The sequence below is a fragment of the Bolinopsis microptera genome, chromosome 6 (genome assembly GCF_026151205.1).
Source record: "Bolinopsis microptera isolate Bmic1 chromosome 6, MBARI_Bmic_1.0, whole genome shotgun sequence".
In the NCBI taxonomy this organism is placed as follows: Eukaryota; Metazoa; Ctenophora; class Tentaculata; order Lobata; family Bolinopsidae; genus Bolinopsis; species Bolinopsis microptera.
In genome coordinates this window covers 19174413-19194750 of record NC_087077.1, presented here as the reverse complement: position 1 = coordinate 19194750, position 20338 = coordinate 19174413, and the positions used below count along the sequence as shown (strand labels likewise).

The 20338-nt window shown below is 38.5% G+C and overlaps 1 protein-coding gene and 2 long non-coding RNA genes across 4 annotated transcripts in view; 2 read left to right on the top strand and 1 right to left on the bottom strand.

Annotated features, from left to right (window-relative positions):
• The window catches only part of LOC134817478 (tubulin-specific chaperone D-like), a 44559-nt gene that overhangs the window by 1686 nt on the left and 22535 nt on the right, over nucleotides 1-20338 (bottom strand). Inside the window, exons 6-13 of the mRNA XM_063826617.1 lie at nucleotides 19939-20091; nucleotides 19101-19223; nucleotides 13919-14045; nucleotides 13462-13686; nucleotides 12202-13070; nucleotides 11735-11912; nucleotides 11101-11291; nucleotides 227-384 (exon numbers count right to left, since the gene is read on the bottom strand). Coding sequence (XP_063682687.1) covers nucleotides 227-384; nucleotides 11101-11291; nucleotides 11735-11912; nucleotides 12202-13070; nucleotides 13462-13686; nucleotides 13919-14045; nucleotides 19101-19223; nucleotides 19939-20091 — 2024 coding nt within the window. The remainder of the gene's footprint in view (nucleotides 1-226; nucleotides 385-11100; nucleotides 11292-11734; nucleotides 11913-12201; nucleotides 13071-13461; nucleotides 13687-13918; nucleotides 14046-19100; nucleotides 19224-19938; nucleotides 20092-20338) is intronic.
• Nucleotides 852-5998, top strand: LOC134817669 (uncharacterized). The gene is made up of 5 exons (XR_010160544.1): nucleotides 852-932; nucleotides 1094-1227; nucleotides 1371-1928; nucleotides 2103-2179; nucleotides 4771-5998. It is a non-coding gene; the product is annotated as an uncharacterized LOC134817669 (long non-coding RNA).
• Nucleotides 15461-17252, top strand: LOC134817670 (uncharacterized). 2 transcript variants are annotated; one of them, XR_010160546.1, is made up of 5 exons: nucleotides 15461-15514; nucleotides 15670-15874; nucleotides 16069-16184; nucleotides 16340-16497; nucleotides 17058-17252. It is a non-coding gene; the product is annotated as an uncharacterized LOC134817670 (long non-coding RNA). The 2 variants fall into 2 exon arrangements; XR_010160545.1 differs by having other exon boundaries at nucleotides 15493-15874.

The following is a 20338-nucleotide window of genomic DNA, read 5'->3' as shown; positions in this document are numbered from 1 at the left end:
ATTTTTGACTGAATTTTTCCCCCTAGTTTTGGGAATGTGATTTGGTCCGGCCCGGAGTCCGTGGACCGTGTCCCCTATAGGTTTAGTCGCAGGCCTTACTTATTTTGTCAAATAACTATCTCGAAATCAAGTTTCGCAAAACAATCAGGGTCATCCCCTTTAACCTATAATGAACGAATCTTTAAAGAAAAAAAGAAAATAAACAGCAGCTCAGAAAAAAAGGTACCGTTTTGAAAAGGGGGACCACGACACGATCATTTTTATAATCAGACACCAAGACTCTAATGAGACCATCACAAACACTCTGCAAGTCCTGCTCATGCTCCGTCAGGTAGTCTACAAAAGCTGAGGACGACGCTTTCACCAGGGACTCTGTTAGACCTCCTGAAATGTTGGTAGTAACTGATATTGCGATACCGCGAAATTTAACAGGCTATACATTAAATTATACATAAAATTTGTCGCAAATAATGGGAAAAATCGCGATTCCGTACATGCCGTGATTTCCTTTTGTCCCTGGACTAGTAACTAGTATTGTAATAAATCATGATAATATATGTGTTCGTAAAATTGTTAATTGTTGCAAGGAATTCAAAACTTTCTTATCGCTGTTTATGACCAAATTAGGACAAAATATTTAATTGAACATCGAAGTTCTTAGTTCGAACTAGGACGACAAAATTTGGTCTCTTCAAATTGCAATTTATGTAATTAATTAAACTGAGACTTTATGGGTCGTTTATAGCCGTTTTTTACAATAAACATGACAAAGTTTGTATTAACGTTTTTAATAGATCTTCAAAGCTGATTGTCGAGTATTTTCAAAAAGTACCCTAAATTACTTGTTTATCAGTATGTCTAAGTACGTGCACATCTTGATTGTTATTGCTTTTCTACAAGCACCGTGCTCTTCAACAGACCTCTCAAATATGGTACATATTTTTATTTATATCAACAGTAAAATTCCCAACATTTGATTTTATCAGTGTATTTATTTCGTTAGCTTTAAAGCTTTCAACGACCACTGTTTCGTATCACATGTTGACATGTATACGCATAACGGAAAATCAACATCAAAATATCTACATTTCAGCCACCACCATCAGATATAAAGGAACTAGCAATTGATGATCTAAAAGATCTCTTGATAACTTCTATACAGAATACAATGTCCTTACAAAACTTGGTGACTCAACAGACCCAGATGATCGTCAACATCATGCTTTTGTAAGTTTCGTGTTCGTATTATATAATAATCAATTTATTATTATAATAATTAATATACCTTGCTACTCCCTTAAAAAATAGATGCTGTGTATGGGAAAATTTGCAGTTTTCCAGACACTCATGCCATGCTTTGAATCTTTCAGGGTAGGAGAAACGTCTACCAAAGTGGAAGAGCTGGAAACAACACTGACTCGGGAAATGGAGAACTTGAAAGCAACCATGAACGAGGAAGTTGTTGTCTTGAAATTGAAACTAGAGACATTAGAGGATAGCACTGAAGTGGACAGGCACTCATTGGAGATATTGACTGAATCAGTGCAAGTTCTAAAAACAAACAGGTTAAGAACATGGGCCGGGGGGGCATTTCTTCATTCTTAATTTAATGTTTACATCGTGTAATTTATGGTATAAATTATACATCGCTCCATGATACTGATAGGACTTAAGTTTTATTTAGGGCAAGTCCCGACGTGAGAATGAACTATTAAGCTATTTATAGTACATAATCGACTGCTTTATAGAGGACTCAGGTATGATACTTCAGACTTGAAAAAGTAATGAAGATTATTTTTCAGCTCCAATGTGAAGACCGAAGTGGAAGAGCTGGAAACAACATTGACCCGGGAAATGGAGAACACGAAAGCGAACAAGCGCTCACTGGTGACATTGACTGAATCAGTACAAGCTCTGCAAACAACCAGGTTAAAAACATGGGGGGAGGGGGAGCATTCTTTCATTCTCAATTTAATGTTTACAATATGGTTCATTGTTCCATGAAAGGACTGTTAAAGTTTTTGAAACAAGCCCCCACGAGAGAATGAACTAATATTAATATAAACATGATATTATAAAGCTAATATTATGATTAATTTCAGTTCGAATGTGATGATTTTAAATGGTGAAGAGAGCGCTGGAAATGCCCGATGTGCCAAAGTGTGTGCTGGAACAACTGGTAATTGCACAATTTTATTAGACTTGTTGAACTCCGTAATGTATAACATATAAATTGTCCATATAATCTCAGTTCAATGCTTTACTATATCGCTTTATTAATGGAATTGTTATGTATGTAATTACCATTATCAATACTATATTATATATGGACACGTTCATTTGAGTTTGAGGATATTGGTAAACAAAAATAATAGCGTTTTTGACGATAGTGGCTTAATTTTGACATCTATTAACCTAGCACGTTCAGAAGTTCTGAACATTAGCCACGTAACCCATACTCCCATATGCACTGCTCAGAAAGAAAATCTATTGTTGTTAGGCACTATAATGTTTCAAATGTCACATTTTGTGTGATTTAGTTAACTGCAGTTGTCTAATTATCATTCCTTGGTCTGAAACATAGTAGATTAGGTCAATCTAACAATTATGATACAACATTGGTTAAAGAGCACGGATCGAACGGTTACAAGGCAATATTTAGGTAACTTTGTCACACTCAGAATACCATACCTCTATTCTACTGTGAGGTGTCCTCAAAACCCTTTTTACTCATTATTTGATGGTTGATCTACCAAGTACGGAGTACCAATCATAGCCCTAAAATATGTTGCTTTAAATAGTTAGCTAATACAGGCACTTGGTTATTGGGAAATTAGGTTAATTCTGTCACAATATATGGAATTTAAAATTTTGGGCGAATTATTTATATCTGATTTTGGTTTGAAAGGCGGGAAAACTTTACATGATGACAATGTAGTTGATGCAAGTTAAGATCAGTTGATGTTTACATTGTCACAAAAAATTATACGAAATCGTAAATAGGTTAAAAACAATGATTATATAATGAAATAGTCTCTTATAATAACTCTTATAATAACTGATGTGACAAAGTAAACATGTCTTGCCCCTATTTTGAAGATCGTTATATTCTATAACTCGATTAGAATTCAACATTCTTTCAGAAAAAATTGGTAGAATATTGTCCAGAACATCAAAGCTCAAGTTTAACAATTTTAGGTTAAATTTGTCAAAGTCACTAAAAATGTGATAAAATTAACTTTTCCTACCCCAACAATTTCAAGATAGTGTGTAAAAATTAGCATAGGCTGCTTTATTACCTAAATAAATCAATCCAAACTACAAAAAATTATATTTTAATGTGATGACGATTACCTAACTCTAATAATAACTGATGTGACAAAGTAAACATGTCTTGCCCCTATTTTGAAGATCTATAACTGTATTAGAATTCAACATTCTTTCAGAAACGATTGGTAGAATATTATCCAGAACATCAGAGCTCAACAGGGACAAAAGGATTTCGCGGCATGTACGAAATCGTGAAATTTCCCATTCTCCGCGACAAATTTTATGTATAGTTTAATGTATAGCCTGTTAAATTTCGCGGTACCGCGAAATTTGGCCAAAATAATCGCGAAATCCTTTTGTCCCTGGAGCTCAAGTTTAACAATTTTAGATTAATTTGTCAAAGACACTGAAAATGTGACAAAATTAACTTTTCCTGCCCCAACAATATCAAGATAGTATGTTAAAATTGGCATAGGAATTAGGATGCTTTATTGCCTATATTAATCGATCCATACTATAAAAAGATCGGTTAATCTGATGACGATTACCTAACTCTTATAATAACTGATGTGACAAAGTAAACATGTCTTGCCCCTATTTTGAAGAAGTATACATTATATTAGAATACTATTATGTAACTTTATCATCAAAAAAATTTCGATAAACTAGTTATTTTGCCAGCAAGGAGCTGACAGAGTTATAATAATTTGTTGTGACGAAATTACCCTATTTTTGACCATGTTGCGGTAGTTTAATTGTGACACTGTTAACATATTACCACCCGATAATGATTTATGTGACTGGTGCATGGTACTAGCAGTGTTGTTTGATCCATAGTACGTAATATAAGGGGTTTAAGCTGGTATATCATTATTTGTTCAATTTCACACATGTTCAGATATCATCAAGATTATGTGACAAAGTAAACTTGTCTGTGCCTTCTGTGTTTTAATTCCTTGCGACTTTATGATATAATAACAATTCCTAGCACTTCCAGGCCATTAAATAAACCTACACTACTCAGCATTGCTTATCAGGGTTCCCTAAACATTGTTCACATATTTTCTTAAATGTGTGACAGAGTAAACCTGAGTGCACCATCTAACGAAAAAAGTCGTAAAATATGTAGGTAATGGTAATATGTACCCATCCAATCAACTGGACACTCAAAATTTTGGTCAAAAACGGCAGCAAGGGGTCCATATTTACTCTGTCACATGTTTATAGTGTGACAATGTAACCATTTCCGTGCCGGCCGTATTTAAGCGATATCTTATCACCTGATTAAGATATCGTTATGTGACAAAGTTAGCCTAGAGGATGAAACGATTATAATCCTAACCATCAAGGGTTTGTGTAATTTCATAGTGTGACAAAGTCAACTACACTGTGCCTTTTAATAGGGTCACTTATATTTACCAATATCCTCAAACTTAAATGAACGTGTCCATATATAAATTGCATCAAATTATGATTTTGACTAATACACGTTTTATTCAGGTAGAAGTTCAAGCAGTTATTCAATTAATAGCTCTGTGAGCATCACTATAGATGTAAACATTAGCGGGTGTGGGTTCGTTAAAATACCGACAATAACAACATCAGTAGAGGGACGTGGCGCTCTCTCCACAGCTACAGGTACCTCTGCGGTTTATTATGCAACAAGAACAGGATTCATGATGCACCTCAGTAGGGAATATGTTTCTCATTATGCAACAAGATACAACTGGAATGTTGAATGGATCGCAATAGGCTACACGTGTTAAAAACTATCTCCAAAACATCATCATGGTGGACACGGAGCTAAGAACTATTGCATGGGTTTTTAATCTTAGTGAAGACTGAAGATGTAGTTAGTTAGAACTTAGAAGATGTATCTATATTATATTTTTAATTTTAAACTTGACGAAATCCCCCGGCAACAAAAAAAACACTGAAAATTTACCAAAATTTACCCTTCTTCTTGACCAATTCCAGCTCGCAAATGGAGTTGAAACCTCGCAATTTTTACAAGGGTTATAGAAAAAGGACAGGAATAGGAGACAGCATTCTTAGAATTTTGATTTAGGCTTTAGATTTTGTATAATTAACGTCGGAAGTGAGGTAAAATTAACGTTAGAATAATGGCGTTATTTTAGCAAAGGATACCTGCATCGTTGCTTCAAGAGATTGCACGTGCTCGAGCAAGCACACATTAGCAACGCGCGTTGCCATGCTTTATGATTCGTCATGACTAGTTCACTTTTACGCTCACGCTATGACTATTCATAACTTTGGTTGTGATTGATATCTTTTGATGTGGTAAAAAGTATCGTTTAGGGAATCTGAATACTTACAACGTTGTTGTCATTGTAAAATAAAATCCATGATTTCTAAAGTATAACATAGCTAGCTAGATAAGACGATGAAAAGAAATTAAAACATAACTGATTTATAAAATTTCCTCGAACAAAGCTTTCGACTAGCGGGTTTCTAGTATTGTATAATTTAAAGAAACATTGGTGACTTTTTTATTTTGGTGACTATTTTAATTATCAATTTTGTCAGTGATCAGTTAATATCACGATCAATAATAACTGATCATGACTATCATACATAGCATATACACTTATTTAGCTTATTTTCGTAGCTGCGTTATTATTCATTAGGAAGGCCAGATACTAATTAATAAACGAATGCAGAGGTATTAATTATAAAAATATAGTTAAGTTCTGATGATCGTTTCAAAGTGTTTCGCCAAAAGGTTGTTTCATTTGTCTTATCCTTGGAGATGGTTCTAAATAATTAAATCACTCATGTCTAAAAGTCTAAAAACAACATTGTATTATCGTCTAGCCGTAGCACTGGTGTTCAATGAATGATCCTTTGATGATTATACATGATGTAGTGGTAGAAACATTAAACAACAGTATATGTGGTGCTAGGTATGTAGTGGGAACTTTGTGATCCTGAAGAATTTCCTGAACTGTTGAACCTTGTCCTTCTTCAGATATGTGAGATGGGGTGCCCAAGGAAAAAGGCATCTAGCAAAAGGCGAGGTTCACCGGTTAATACATTGTCTCGCAAGAAACGCAAATTAAAACTTCGGTTGCATTTGGCTGAACAAAATCCAGTCGCTACAACAGCTCACTTGGAGTCACTTAGAAACCAGATTTCGAGTGTGTACGCTGACATGCGAGACGCTATAAACCACGACCTTAACTACCGTGAACAACAGGCGGTAGATAAAGTGCACAGCAATCCAAAATATTTCTACAGCTATGCTAAAAAGTTCTCTAAGCAGAAACGCAGTATTCCAATGCTTTTCAATGAAGCCAAGAGAACTTGCACCAATCCTGAAGAGATTGCTAACATCCTCCAGCGTCAATTCAGCAGTGTATTCAGTGACCCTTCAGCCACCAACATCAATGATGCATTATTTCAGTCACCTTCTCTACAGAAGCCATTCATTGATGACATGTTGGCATTCTCGGTTGCTGATATAATGGAGGCTATTGATGAAATTAAGCCGGGTGCCGCTGCTGGGCCTGATGATCTTCCAGTCCTGCTTCTGAAGAAGTGCAAAGAAGCACTCTCCAAACCTATACACATGATTTGGCAGCATTCTATGTCTACAGGCACAGTGCCGAAGTTCTACAAGACATCAAACATTGCTCCACTTCACAAGAAAGGCAGTCGTGCTATTGCGGGAAACTACAGACCTGTGTCGTTAACTTCTCATGTCATTAAGATCTATGAGCGAGTTCTACGAAAACAGATGGTGGCCCACCTCGAAGAAAACAACCTTCTCAATAGCAAACAGCATGGCTTCCGATCGGGGAAAAGTTGTCTCACTCAGCTGCTTCATCATTTTGATGACATCATCGAGGCGTTATCAAATGGTGACGACATGGACGCTATATACTTGGATTATGCCAAGGCCTTTGATAAAGTAGATCATCAACTTCTTATCAAAAAACTGCAGCTATATGGTTTTCATCCCAAAATCATCATCTGGATCGAGTCATTTCTTACAAATAGAACTCAACAAGTTGTTTTAGATGGTCACATGTCTATCATTGCTCTTATTATGAGTGGTGTCCCCCAAGGAACAGTTTTAGGTCCCATACTGTTTTTAATATTCATTAATGACATTGCTAGCTGCGTGTTGCATTCAACGTTAAGATGTTTCGCTGACGACACAAGAATTTGCAGATCCATCAGTGATTCACATAATGTTACTGAGCTTCAGTCTGATCTTGACAAAGTCACTGAGTGGTCATCAAGAAACAACATGGCACTACATGAGGATAAGTTTGAGTACATATGCCATCTTGCCAACAAACGTAATCCTCTCTATGAGCTTCCTTTTGTCCATGAACAGTTCCAATACAGAACATCAACTGGTACTATACTCAGTCCTGTGGATCAGCTCCGTGATCTCGGTATAACAGTATCCAGTGATACGTCCTGGACATCACACATACGATCTAGTTGTGATAAAGCGAGGAAGATGGCAGCATGGGTATTCAGTGTCTTCCACTCTCGCAATACTGGTGTTATGTTAACACTATACAAGTCACTAGTCCGTAGCCACTTAGAGTATTGCTCTCCTCTGTGGAATCCGGCGAAAGTGTATGAAATTCAGGAGCTTGAAAGTGTACAAAGAACTTTCACTTCAAAGATCCATGGTTTACAGCATCTCCATTATTGGGATCGCCTAAAAACCCTGTCCCTCATGTCACTTCAGAGGCGCAGAGAACGTTACATTGTCATGCACATGTGGAAAATCCTACATGGTTTCACATCCAATGACCTTGAAGTACAGTTCACAGTAAATCCACGATTGGGTACCCTTGCTAAGGTTCCAGCTGTCCGTACAAAAAGCTCAGCTGCTCACCAGACTCTATATGAAACATCATTTGGTGTAATGGGTCCCAGACTCTGGAACTGTATACCTTCGCACATACGTGCAGTCTCCAAACATGATGGCTTCAAGCATCATATGACGGCATTCATGCTTTCCTTGCCGGATAAACCGCCAATCCGGGGCTTCACATCACCGAACTCCAATTCTATACTGGACTGGCGTAACGATCGAGAGGCATCTTCTCTCTGGGGTGGTCAGCAACTCTGATGGCCTGTCGAGTTTCGACGAAGCAGATCAAAGGTATCAAAGGTAAGGTAGTGGTACTATGTAGTGGTAGGTATGTAGTGGTAGGTATGTAATGGTAGGTATGTAGTAGAGGGGTGTAGTGGTAGGTATGTAGTGGTAGGTATGTAGTGGTAGGTATGTAATGGTAGGTATGTAGTGGTAGGTATGTAGTGGTAGGTATGTACTATGTAATGGTAGGTATGTAGTGGTAGATATGTAGTGGTAGGTATGTAGTGATAGGTATGTAGTGGTCGGTATGTACTATGTAGTGGTAGGTATGTAATGGTAGGTATGTAATGGTAGGTATGTAGTAGAGGGATGTACTAGTAATTACCTATTAAACTCACCAATGCTGACGACGAGTATGTAATGGTAGGTATGTAATGGTAGGTATGTAGTAGAGGGATGTACTACTAATTACCTATTAAACTCACCAATGCTGACGACGAGTATGTAATGGTAGGTATGTAGTGGTAGGTATGTAGTGGTAGGTATGTAATGGTAGGTATGTAGTGGTACTATGTAGTGGTAGGTATGTAGTAGGGTTGCCAACCGATATTATCGGCCGATGATTATTGGCGATAATTTCCCAAAAATCGTTATCAATTATCGCGATAATTTTCGAGAATTATCGCGATAAACGACACATTTTTATTAGGGTAAAATGGCCAACATTTAACATATTTTTCGGATCTATTTCTCTGTTTGTAAAGTTAAAACCCAGTGCTAGCATAATTTGCAGTGTGATGGTTTTTTTCCGCATCTAGTATAGTAGGTAACTTGAAGGTTGTATGGTCAGACGAAGTTATTGTTGAAGCACGGAAAGGAACTCACACTGCAACGAGACTAAAAAACCCGTTGGAGCTCGCTGTGCAGTATGTTGGAGAGATATGACCGGATAACTGATGCAGTGCACGGAATTTTAGATGACTTGGAGATAGGCAATCTAAAACTGGATGTAGAAGAGACTGAGTTAGCTCTCGCACCGTTCAAGATTGTAACTGAGTTAAGAGTTTCTGTGTAAAAGAGGAAGCATGCTCGCTCAAGCAGAAGTGATTATTTAGTTCATTGACAGCAAGCTAAGAAGAGATCTGAGATAGACTCGCCACTTTCTCGAACCCTTCTCGATAGGCTACGTACACGATATGCCAAGAGAAAGAACCTTCACTTCGTATCGCTGGTAAAGTTCTACTCGGACCCTGGTATTCTAGATGAAGATGTAGGACAAGAATACTGCTCTACCAGATCAAGTCACTGTTCCCAGATAACTGAATCTCAATATAGGTTCAATCATGGTCTTAGTAAAGAACTACACCCTCAGTAACACATAAACAGACCTATTTTTGATAAGAGCGGCGGTTATACGTTTAGAATTTCCAAAGTCCTCGAGAAAATGCAAAAAAAAACCGCACAATTCCCGCACAAATTTCGAAAAAATCGCCGCACATTTGCCGCATAATTGGTAAAAATTTACCGCACCTTACCGCACATTTTACCTTTATAGTCGGGTGCGGTACCGCATAATTTCGATTTTTTTACCGCACCTAATATGTGCCTCTGACTGAATACAGAATGATCACAAAGTCAACCTTGATACGTAACTCTAAGTCTCTGCACCAGCGGTTGTTTAAGCAGAAAGAGACTAACAGCGATTGAGCTTCGCAAGTAGTTCGACGATTGGTCCTCAGGACTCACAAGCGACTCCCACAATTTCAGATGCCAGATTCCAATCCTATCCCGCTGATAAAAGAATTATCAGACCTACATTAGGGCAGCGATTCGACTACGGTAGCAAGGACAGATACCCTCGCACGATAGGTCTGTTCACAGCTAACAGGCAGCAAACTTTTTAAAATGTTTAGATGCTAGAAGCAATAATTGTCTTTAAGAACATATTTTGTCTATGAAATATGGGCTTGTTACATAAAAGGGCAATATTGCAATTGATTCTTTAAGAAAGCAATCAGCACAAGATGTAACATAGCATAGGAGCATAATGCAAGTATGCAGAGTGCATACAAATATTACTTCAATTATGTTGCCAAATTTATCGCCGATAACCGATATTATCGCGATAATTTTGAAAAAATTATCGATTATCGCGATAAAAAATTGTGTACCGATAATGGCAACCCTAGTATGTAGTGGTAGGTATGTAATGGTAGGTATGTAGTAGAGGGATGTAGTGGTAGGTATGTAGTGGTAGGTATGTAGTAGAGGGATGTAGTGGTAGGTATGTAGTGGTAGGTATGTAGTAGAGGGATGTAGTGGTAGGTATGTAGTGGTAGGTATGTAGTGGTAGGTATGTAGTGGTAAGTATGTAGTGCTAGGTATGTAGTAGAGGGATGTAGTGGTAGGTATGTAGTGGTAGGTATGTAGTGGTAGGTATGTAATGGTAGGTATGTAGTAGAGGGATGTAGTGGTAGGTATGTAATGGTAGGTATGTAGTGGTAGGTATGTAATGGTAGGTATGTAGTAGAGGGATGTAGTAGTAGGTATGTAATGGTAGGTATGTAGTAGAGGTATGTACTACTAATTACCTATTAAACTCACCAATGCTGACGACGAGTATGTAATGGTAGGTATGTAATGGTAGGTATGTAATGGTAGGTATGTAATGGTAGGTATGTAGTGGTAGGTATGTAATGGTAGGTATGTAGTAGAGGGATGTACTACTAATTACCTATTAAACTCACCAATGCTGACGACGAGTCCACGGAGGAAGCTGATGATGTAGTTGGGAGAGGTTAGCAGAGCCATTGAGCGGGGGAAGAGCACGTTAGGGTTGTTATACTCCACATTTTGAAGGAACACCTCGCCTTCGTGCATTGCTACAGCTTCTTTTTCCTTCTCAGTTTTAGGTAGAATCACTGAGGAGGACAGGGTCCTGCAATGTCACAGTGAGTATGCGGAGGGTTATGCATGTTTTCCTTTGTGAACGTGTGGGCCACTTGTTCATTTCATTGTTTAACATAAGTATCCTAGAATTACAACAATCCGATTATGTTAGACCAAGTGCACGATAGTGGACAAATCGACATTTAAACTATTGACAGCTCAAAACATCTTAAAAACCCTCTGGTAGCTCTGTAAGCAAATCACGGCGCAGAAAATATATCATTATATATTATATATTGGTATTAAATAGTAGAAATTTGCAAATGGACAACTTGTATGAATTGAATGAAATTAGAGATATAGCTGCATGCAACAGATGTTGGGAAAATCTTTTTCAAGGGTACAGTTTACCGCATTAAGGTATTTTTAAGAATCATTTTTGTCGGTAAGATCCTGTTTTATAATAATATAATAATAATAATTATATCTCACGGTAGCAGGGGTACAGCAGCACGGAGAGTATCGTGTTCAGTCAACTCCAGCTCACTGTGTACAAGATGATGAAGTGCCTCCATAGCTACCTGCCGGGTCCTGTCTATCTTCTCAACACTCTGCTGCAGGAAGCCGCGCACTAGCTCCAGCTTCAGGTCACGTGTAAATGTCAGATTAACTGGGGGGGCATTATCTGCAGTGCTTTTAGCAACAATTTTTAGCTAAAATTATTAGCCAATTAATTATAATTATTAGATACAATTATAATTATTAGCTACAACAATACCTAAACAATAAACATGTTATTATCTGCTTTACTTTAGATACACTGCAATTTTACACTTAATCACCATGTTGAGTGTAACAGTTAATTATAGTTATAATGTAAATTTTAATGACTATAAATGGCAATTAGCGATAACAGTAATAATGCCAATTATCAAGCTTCTAAAAATTAATATGCCTACTTGTGGGATGTCCTTTAGACAAGATGAATTGGTTACACTTCATTAAGCACGTCATAGCCGCCTCCCTAACGTAGCTCCCGATATCACCTCTACTGTCAGTACTGTAATCTTCTAAACATTCCAACAACACTGCATAGATCCGCGCGCGCGTCTCCGAGTTGCACTGACACACCAACTGAACATTAGTTATTGCTTTTACTGCGCTAACCCTGCATTCTGCTAAACTTGTCTCTGATTTGCTCTGCACCTTGGTGCACGGAGGGAGGAGGTTAAGAAGAACCATGGTGTCCTGGTTCAACACACACCCCGGGAGGACACTCAAAGCCAGCGCTGAGCCAACCCGCGTCGCGGTGAACTCGTGCCGGATGTGGCTGGTATAGTGTTCTACTATTCCAGACCACACTTCCGGGTTAGACTCAGTGTAGTACTGGTAGGAGAAACCACGGAGAGCCCCAACTGACATGGCTTGTACACCAACAAACTGTTCTGGGTTCACAATGCACACATCTAAAAATTCCTGCCATGCTTTTATTGTCTTGCCGGTCAGCGCGACTCCAGCGTTAGATATTTTCTCGATAAAGTAGCACACTGCTCCCCGCATTTCATCCCCCCCAGATCCCCTGAACGACCCTCTAGTGTCCAACACAGTCAGTGTGTTGTTTATCTTATCTACTAGATCTACTGATATGTGATCTCGGTTTTTGAGTCCAACACAGATGTCCCCGATGGCGTGAAGGGCACCGTGCCGACAGTTGAAGTCTCCTGTTTCTAAGGACTCAAGGAGAAGGGGGAGGACGTTGGAGTAGATGTAGTCCGGGAGAATGGAACAGAGGAGACCTAATGCGACACTTGCGTCTTTTCTTATAGTCCTGCAGGTCAAACAAGGCTTTAAATAAAAGAGCTGAATGTAACTGTTTAGTGTTTAAAATTGAACAAACTCAAATGCCAATAATCATAACTGCAACGCAGAATTTCATAATTTGTACTTTAAATAATTATTGTAGAATAATTCATGTACAACTGAGATTCTACTAAAATCAGGTGTGATAATTTTTGTCATATAATGCCTTTTAAAATAACTTACAATAACTTAATCAATCACTTACAATAACTTACAATAACTTAATCAATCACTTACAATAACTTACAATAACTTAATCAATCACTTACAATAACTTAATCAATCACTTACAATAACTTACAATAACTTAATCAATCACTTAATTAATAACTTAATTAATCACTTAATTAATCACTTACGGGCACCAATGCCGAACTTTAACCTCCGCCAAATGGTCAATAACAGGTTTACTATAGGGTTCAAAGGACGCTACTTTGACTGACAGTTTCTGGTAAGTATTGGACTGCAATGCCACTGCGTAGTAGTCACATGTGGTCACGAGATCAATACCATGTGGAAATGAACCTTGTCGTCCAACGTTTTCCTGGAATGCAGCGGACGCTGCACGACGACAACCACAGTGCCTGCAGGAATAAGTGATGAAGTGGAGGAAACAAATGGTTTATGGTTGAATTTATTACATTGCTGCGTTAGCCTAATAAAGGTAAATCCTTATAAGGCTTGAAAATAAAGCCTAATTTCGGATGCTTGCAAACTTTCAAACAAATCCTCAACTTATCACACAATCTTACTTGCTGAGAAGCAGCGGTACAGCAGCAGTACAGAACTCAAACTCTATTTCATTTTAAACTGTACCTGTCGAACAGTGTAGCGAGGATAAGGGAGCTGGCTATAGTGTGGACGAAAGGTGCAATCTGGGCAGGCTCGTAGGTCCGAGCAAAGGACCAACAGAGGTAGCAGGCTGCATCACGGACATTGGCCCCTGTAGAGGAGATCATATTATTTATTTTGTCTGCCAACATACCCAATGTTTCTAACATGCCAGGTATTTTGTGAGCTTTTGTTGATTAAATATCGAGAATTCAGCGCCCAACAAATAAACCTGATCATATTTAACACCCTACGCGCGTGGGGTGGACTCCTGGGGTGGACTTTTATTCAGCGCGTATTTTGTAGCCTGTTCAACTTGACGTTTTGATTCGTTACTATCTCAATGTCACAGATACACAGAATGTGAGGTGATCATCTTAAAGAGAAACGTCTCAGCTTTCACCTGGTGTAAAGTTTATCTTTGTACTCAAAATATAGCTCGCTCAGTGTGCAATAGAAGTTGACAATACAATAACCACGTCTGCGACCGGTCGTCAGATACCGGAGTGTTGCACAAAATTGGGTCCCTAAATTAAAATTCTATGACACAGTTACCATGCAGAAATGTCTAGGGAAACATTTGGTGAAAGTTTCAACTCTCTACTATAAAAATAGCGATAGTTATTGAAGATAAACCGTGAGAAACTCCCTCTTGTCGAGATCAACGCTCTAGGAACCTCCCTTCTGTACCACGTGACAACGATTTGAGCGTCACGTGGCCGTCACGTGACAAAAGTGCGCGCATCGGATGGAGCAGTCTCGTGGGAAATCCTGATTGCCTGATCGATCTCGTGGGAAATCCTGATTGCTACGGAAAGGGCTGACAACCACAGTTATTTCCCTTCCTCAATTTTCCAGTTCACTTGCTCAGTGCTGTCAGTTGTTTTTTGTTTGCCCTGCTATATAAACTTCACTCCGTCATAATCCCCTACTCCCCTATCCAATGAACTGTTTCTGTTACAGCTGCCATTCTGTTGACTGGACCCTAACTTAGTCTTATCATTTTCACTTGATAACTTTATCCGTGTGCACTTTCTCGAAACTCAACTTATCTTTGTCAAGACTCAGCTAATCTCAGAACTAAATGTTGCCTTAACAGACTTACTTGTCACTGCACTGGGCCCTCCTTTAAATGCAAATATCATATGAGCAGCTGATCGATTTATTGCTTGCACTGTGCATCCTTTTTAAAAATAAATAAGGTCAATTTTACTATCGTGAAACTTAGTCACTGAAGACAACGCAATCTGGCTGTGCCGGTTCCCCTCTGCCTAGATCACTTAGAATATCCATAGTTAGCAATACTTTTATCGTTTAATGCAGCGATATAGCCAGTTATCAATGCTACATAGTAGATTTTAGCCTGTTCCAATCATCCTTATATCGCGTTAATGGAATTTATGAAATTGCCTACCGTTCAAATCGCTCTCTGTTGTTAGCACCACACTGATTAACTACGATGTTCCAATTTTTTAGAATTATGTCCGACATAATTCTAATTTTTGCAGTTACAGCAGATAGTTATAGTGTAATGGCACGCAGGAATAAGTCATCCCTGTCCTCCAAAAAGCCCATGAAAAGGTATTTGGTAAGCTATGTCTTTTCCAATATCAAATCCAATGTATCACAATCTGTGGACTTTCTACTCAAAAACTAGATTGATTAATTGATAATTCATTGCTGATTGTTCACGCGCCCTGTATGGAAGTATATAAATGGTAATCCGCATACTCCAGGAAGAATTGAAGCAATCTCAAAAGAAAAGAAGGGAATCTGGATCCTTCGTCGGATCGTCAAAGAGCTTAGAGGGGAGCTCTACGCTTCACTGGCCATGCAAAGCAGGGAGAGTGACGGAGGCGGAGGCACTGCTGGCTGCTGGAACGGACATTAACAAGCTGGACAGAACGCAGTTTAACCCTTTCATGGACGCGATCAACTCAGGTAAATCATTCGACCGCCTTAACAATATGGGTTTATTGGTAATAGTAGCAAGAGGTTTTAGTCATGCGTTTGATTACAGCACAGTGTGAAACCCTGAAGCATACGTCGAGCTCTAAACTCTGTTTTGTCTAATAATCAATTATTTGAATATTGAAGGATTAAATTTGGTAACTTGATGATCACACAATTAACAGGACAGGTCGACTGTGCTAGATGGCTGCTGAGGCAAGACGGTTTAAAGCTTCAGACCGAGATATGGTCGTTTTGTAGGGAGAGGGTGCTAGAGTCATTGCTAACAGCTTAACAGAAGGTAAAATCCTGAACTTTTGTTCATTGATTAAAAATCACCATTCAGACATACAATCGTTCAGATGTAAAAATTATTTATTCACTATTTTGGATTACATTTAGTTACAGGACTAACATGCGACATCCGTCGTTGACCTTTGTCTTTAATTCAACAAGGTAGGGAGAGCGATCCATGGCTGTCCCGATAGACCCACTCAGACTCCTGCCGGAAGATACTCCTCCGGTTGATCCAGATGAGACAGTTCTAGCAGATGATCAGTTACAGACTGAAGAACATATCCCACAGATCAATGCGTCAACATCTGCAAATGAAGGTACTTCAATCTGCTCTTCTTGTATATGTCTTTGTGCCTGCGTCTGTGATTGTACTGAAGTGTACTCTGTGTGTTTGTGTCTGTGTCTGTCTTTGTATCGTGTGTGTGTCTCTGATTGTACTGCGTGTGTCTGTAATTGTAATGTAGTGCACTGAAGTGAACTATGTGTGTTTATGTGTGTGTGTCTGTGTGTACTGTGTGTGTCTGTGTGTACTGTGTCTGTCTGTGTGTCCGTCTGTGTCTGTGTGTGTCTGTGTTTATGCCTGTGTCTGTGTGTCTATGTCTGTATGTGTTTGTGGGTTGTGTGTCTGTGTGTCCTTGTCTGTGTGTAACTGTGTCTGTCTGTGTGTCTGTCTGTGTGTCCGTCTGTGTCTGTGTTTATGCCTGTATGCCTGTATGTCTGTGTATCTGTGTGTGTGTGTCTATGTCTGTATGTGTTTGTGGGTGTGTGTATCTGTCTGTGTGTGTGTGTGTGTGTGTGTGTGTTCTTTCATAGAAGTTGTTATTTCCAAGATACGAAGTTCGAAAAGCTAGCATTTAGTAATAGACGAATTTTGCAGCTGATATCAGAATCGACATGATGATGGTACTACACGAGATGCTCATGGAAAAGGTCTCCGTTTGCTTTCCTCCTCCCACGAGCAGTACAAAGTGTGGGTTCAACTTTAATCTGATAGAAGATATCGTATGCGGAACCCAAGCCCGGCCATGTCTGTACATAATAACGAAAGAAACCGGTAAGTTTCTAATCATGTAAATGTTCGGGCCGAACGTTTGCATTCATTTTAGACTAGTGACGAAAATCAACAATCGTTTGCCAGTTTGGTTTGCAAAATCGACAAAAAATAGTCCATTCCCCATGGCCATGATATTAGAATTCTGCCCGTTGAAATCGGCCACTCTGATTTTTATCATTGAACTTCACATTGATGACATGTTCATTCTCTACAGGTTATGCTGGCAGGAGGGCGTTTACCTCGATAGATGTTGAAAATGCCCACAGCATTATAAATCATTTTGGACCGCCGAGGGGTCCAAAACTCCTCAATCGAAGAGCTTAGTAGACATGCCAGCAACCTACAGACTTCAAATTCTCAGGAAACCTCTCTAGGACGGTAATACATTAACTTGTTTAGTTAATAAATTTAATAAGTAGATTTTGAGTGATGATTACTGAATACAGATATCGAGCCTCGAGGTACCATAAAAAGGGTATATAAACTTATCACTTATGCTTATATGCTTATACTATCAATGAATATCAAATCGCCTTCTCTAGTTATCAAACCCAACATAAGTTAAATCTCTGCCTACAAGGACTATTTGATATTTACAACAGACCGAGTGAATGTCTCAATCTTTTCAGGAAGCTTATACTCCGACATCCACAATTTACCACGCCCCTGAGATTGACAAAGGTCTTTCTGATAGATTGACTTCCAGCCAATTCGATCTATCGAAGCCGAGTGGGAAGAACAAAGAACTGAAACCCCATGGTCGCAACGATGCTCCTCGCGGACAAGGGAGAGTTAGGGCCATCGGTGGTCACAAGACTGGATAATATTTATTTTTAAGCGTTGAGGTTGTCACGAAAGCGTACTGTAACGGGACTATCAGATTTGAGTGATTTGATTTTGTGATTTGCAGTTCACGTGATTTTATTGTGATTTTAGACTGTAAAAACTATAAAGGTTCAAGTTGAACTATCGTCGCCATGATTATGTATTTTGGAACTGTTCACGTTGAAATTGCTTCGTTAATCAGCAGTCCTTCCTTGGTTACTTTCTACTGTGTAATGCAGCTACGATCAACGATACTTAGCTAGTACATTCATAGTAACACTAACTGCACTGAGAAGAGTAAAAAATTTGAGCTTTGACGGAATAACATTTCCTTGTTTTTAGATACGGTTACTACTCTAGTGAGGGGTTCATAGCTGATCATTAAGGTCTTACTCACAATAATTTGTGCTCTGATATTGGCCGTACTGACGGCTGTTGAAAAAGCCACTCCGTCAGATGCGCGCCGCAAGAGTCCACCCCTGTAGACCCCACTACGTACAAAATTTGAAATTTTCCCAAAAACTTCTGATTAAGCTAGTTTGTTTTCAATAACTTTTGCAATATTTACAGTAGACCCTTCAAATTTTCACCAAATGTTACTCCAGACATTTCTGCATGGTAACTGTGTCATAGAATTTTAATTTAGGGACCCAATTTTGTGCAACACTCCGGTATCTGACGACCGGTCGCAGACGTGGTTATTGTATTGTCAACTTCTATTGCACACTGAGCGAGCTATATTTTGAGTACAAAGATAAACTTTACACCAGGTGAAAGCTGAGACGTTTCTCTTTAAGATGATCACCTCACATTCTGTGTATCTGTGACATTGAGATAGTAACGAATCAAAACGTCAAGTTGAACAGGCTACAAAATACGCGCTGAATAAAAGTCCACCCCAGGAGTCCACCCCACGCGCGTAGGGTGTTTAATCTTGTGTAGAAAATTATTCAAAATTCAATCACAGGCCATGAAGGAGATAAATAAAACGAGTTAACGAACTATTGATAAGTAATTACATTAATTATAGATAATAATTACCAATGATAAGATTGCCGCGTTTTTCATCATACTGAAGAGCTTTGACCAAGATAGGAACAACTTCTGGCAAATGGTCAGGTAAGAGGAATCCGTGTCTACCTAACTCTGCTAGTGCCAAACAACCTGGACAGTTATAAATAAATGAATAAATTTTAACATTTATTACACGCTTCGACATTAAAATATACCCAACAAAGATGTATATTTAAGTCATTCAAGCGAGACTTTGTGTTGAAATACCAATTTTACCTTTAGGATACAACATATTGGCAAATATTTAAATATAGCACAATTTTATAGAACATTTCACATTTCATAGGCGTCTCTGTGGTAATTAATTATACAATTGTTTCCTGTTTAAGTGACATCACGCTCCAGTGTAAACTGATAAATCAGGGTACACTGGAGCATAACAATAAAGCAAACATACTGGTGGCAGTGATAACTAAATCAGGGTACACTGGAGCATAACACTAAAACAAACATACTGGTGGCAGTGATAACTAACTTTATACAATATCCTAATTATACTTAATAGTTAGCTAATTAGTTACACTCCTTGATAGTTATCTTGATCTAGTATCTAGCAGTGATTTAAACTAACTTGATACGATATCTTATTGTTAAATCAGGGTACACTGGAGCATAACACTAAAGCAAACTTACTGGTGGCAGTGATAACTAACTTTATACAATATCCTAATTATACTTAATAGTTAGCTAATTAGTTATGATTCATAACCAGGTTTTTAATGAGTTTGAAAAGTTATAATTTTGATATTTCTTCATAACTTATGAAGAAATATCAAAATTATAACTTCTCAAACTCATTAAAAACCTCCATGCCAAGAAGAGGCAGTTTCCAGCGGGGAGAAACAGTCTAAAAGCTGGTTAACAATGTCTGTAGCTAAGGAACGAGGCAGTCTGGCAGTGATCCGTCCTACTCCCTTTGCTGCAGACCATCTGACTATAGTCTCCGGATCTCGGAGTCCTGAACGATAACCATTACTAGGGTAGCAGAGTGTAGTTGAGTGTGCACTTCGATGTCCACAATTTTTGACCACACAGGGTCTTTCATTAGGTCATTTGTGACCTAATGAAAGACCCTGTACATTTGTGACCTATGTACATAGGTCACAAATTATGGAGAAATAGTGGAAAAGTGAGGAACCGGAAATATATGGTAGAATTTAAGATACTTTGTTATTCTTAGAATATTGACGTGAACAAATGAAGCA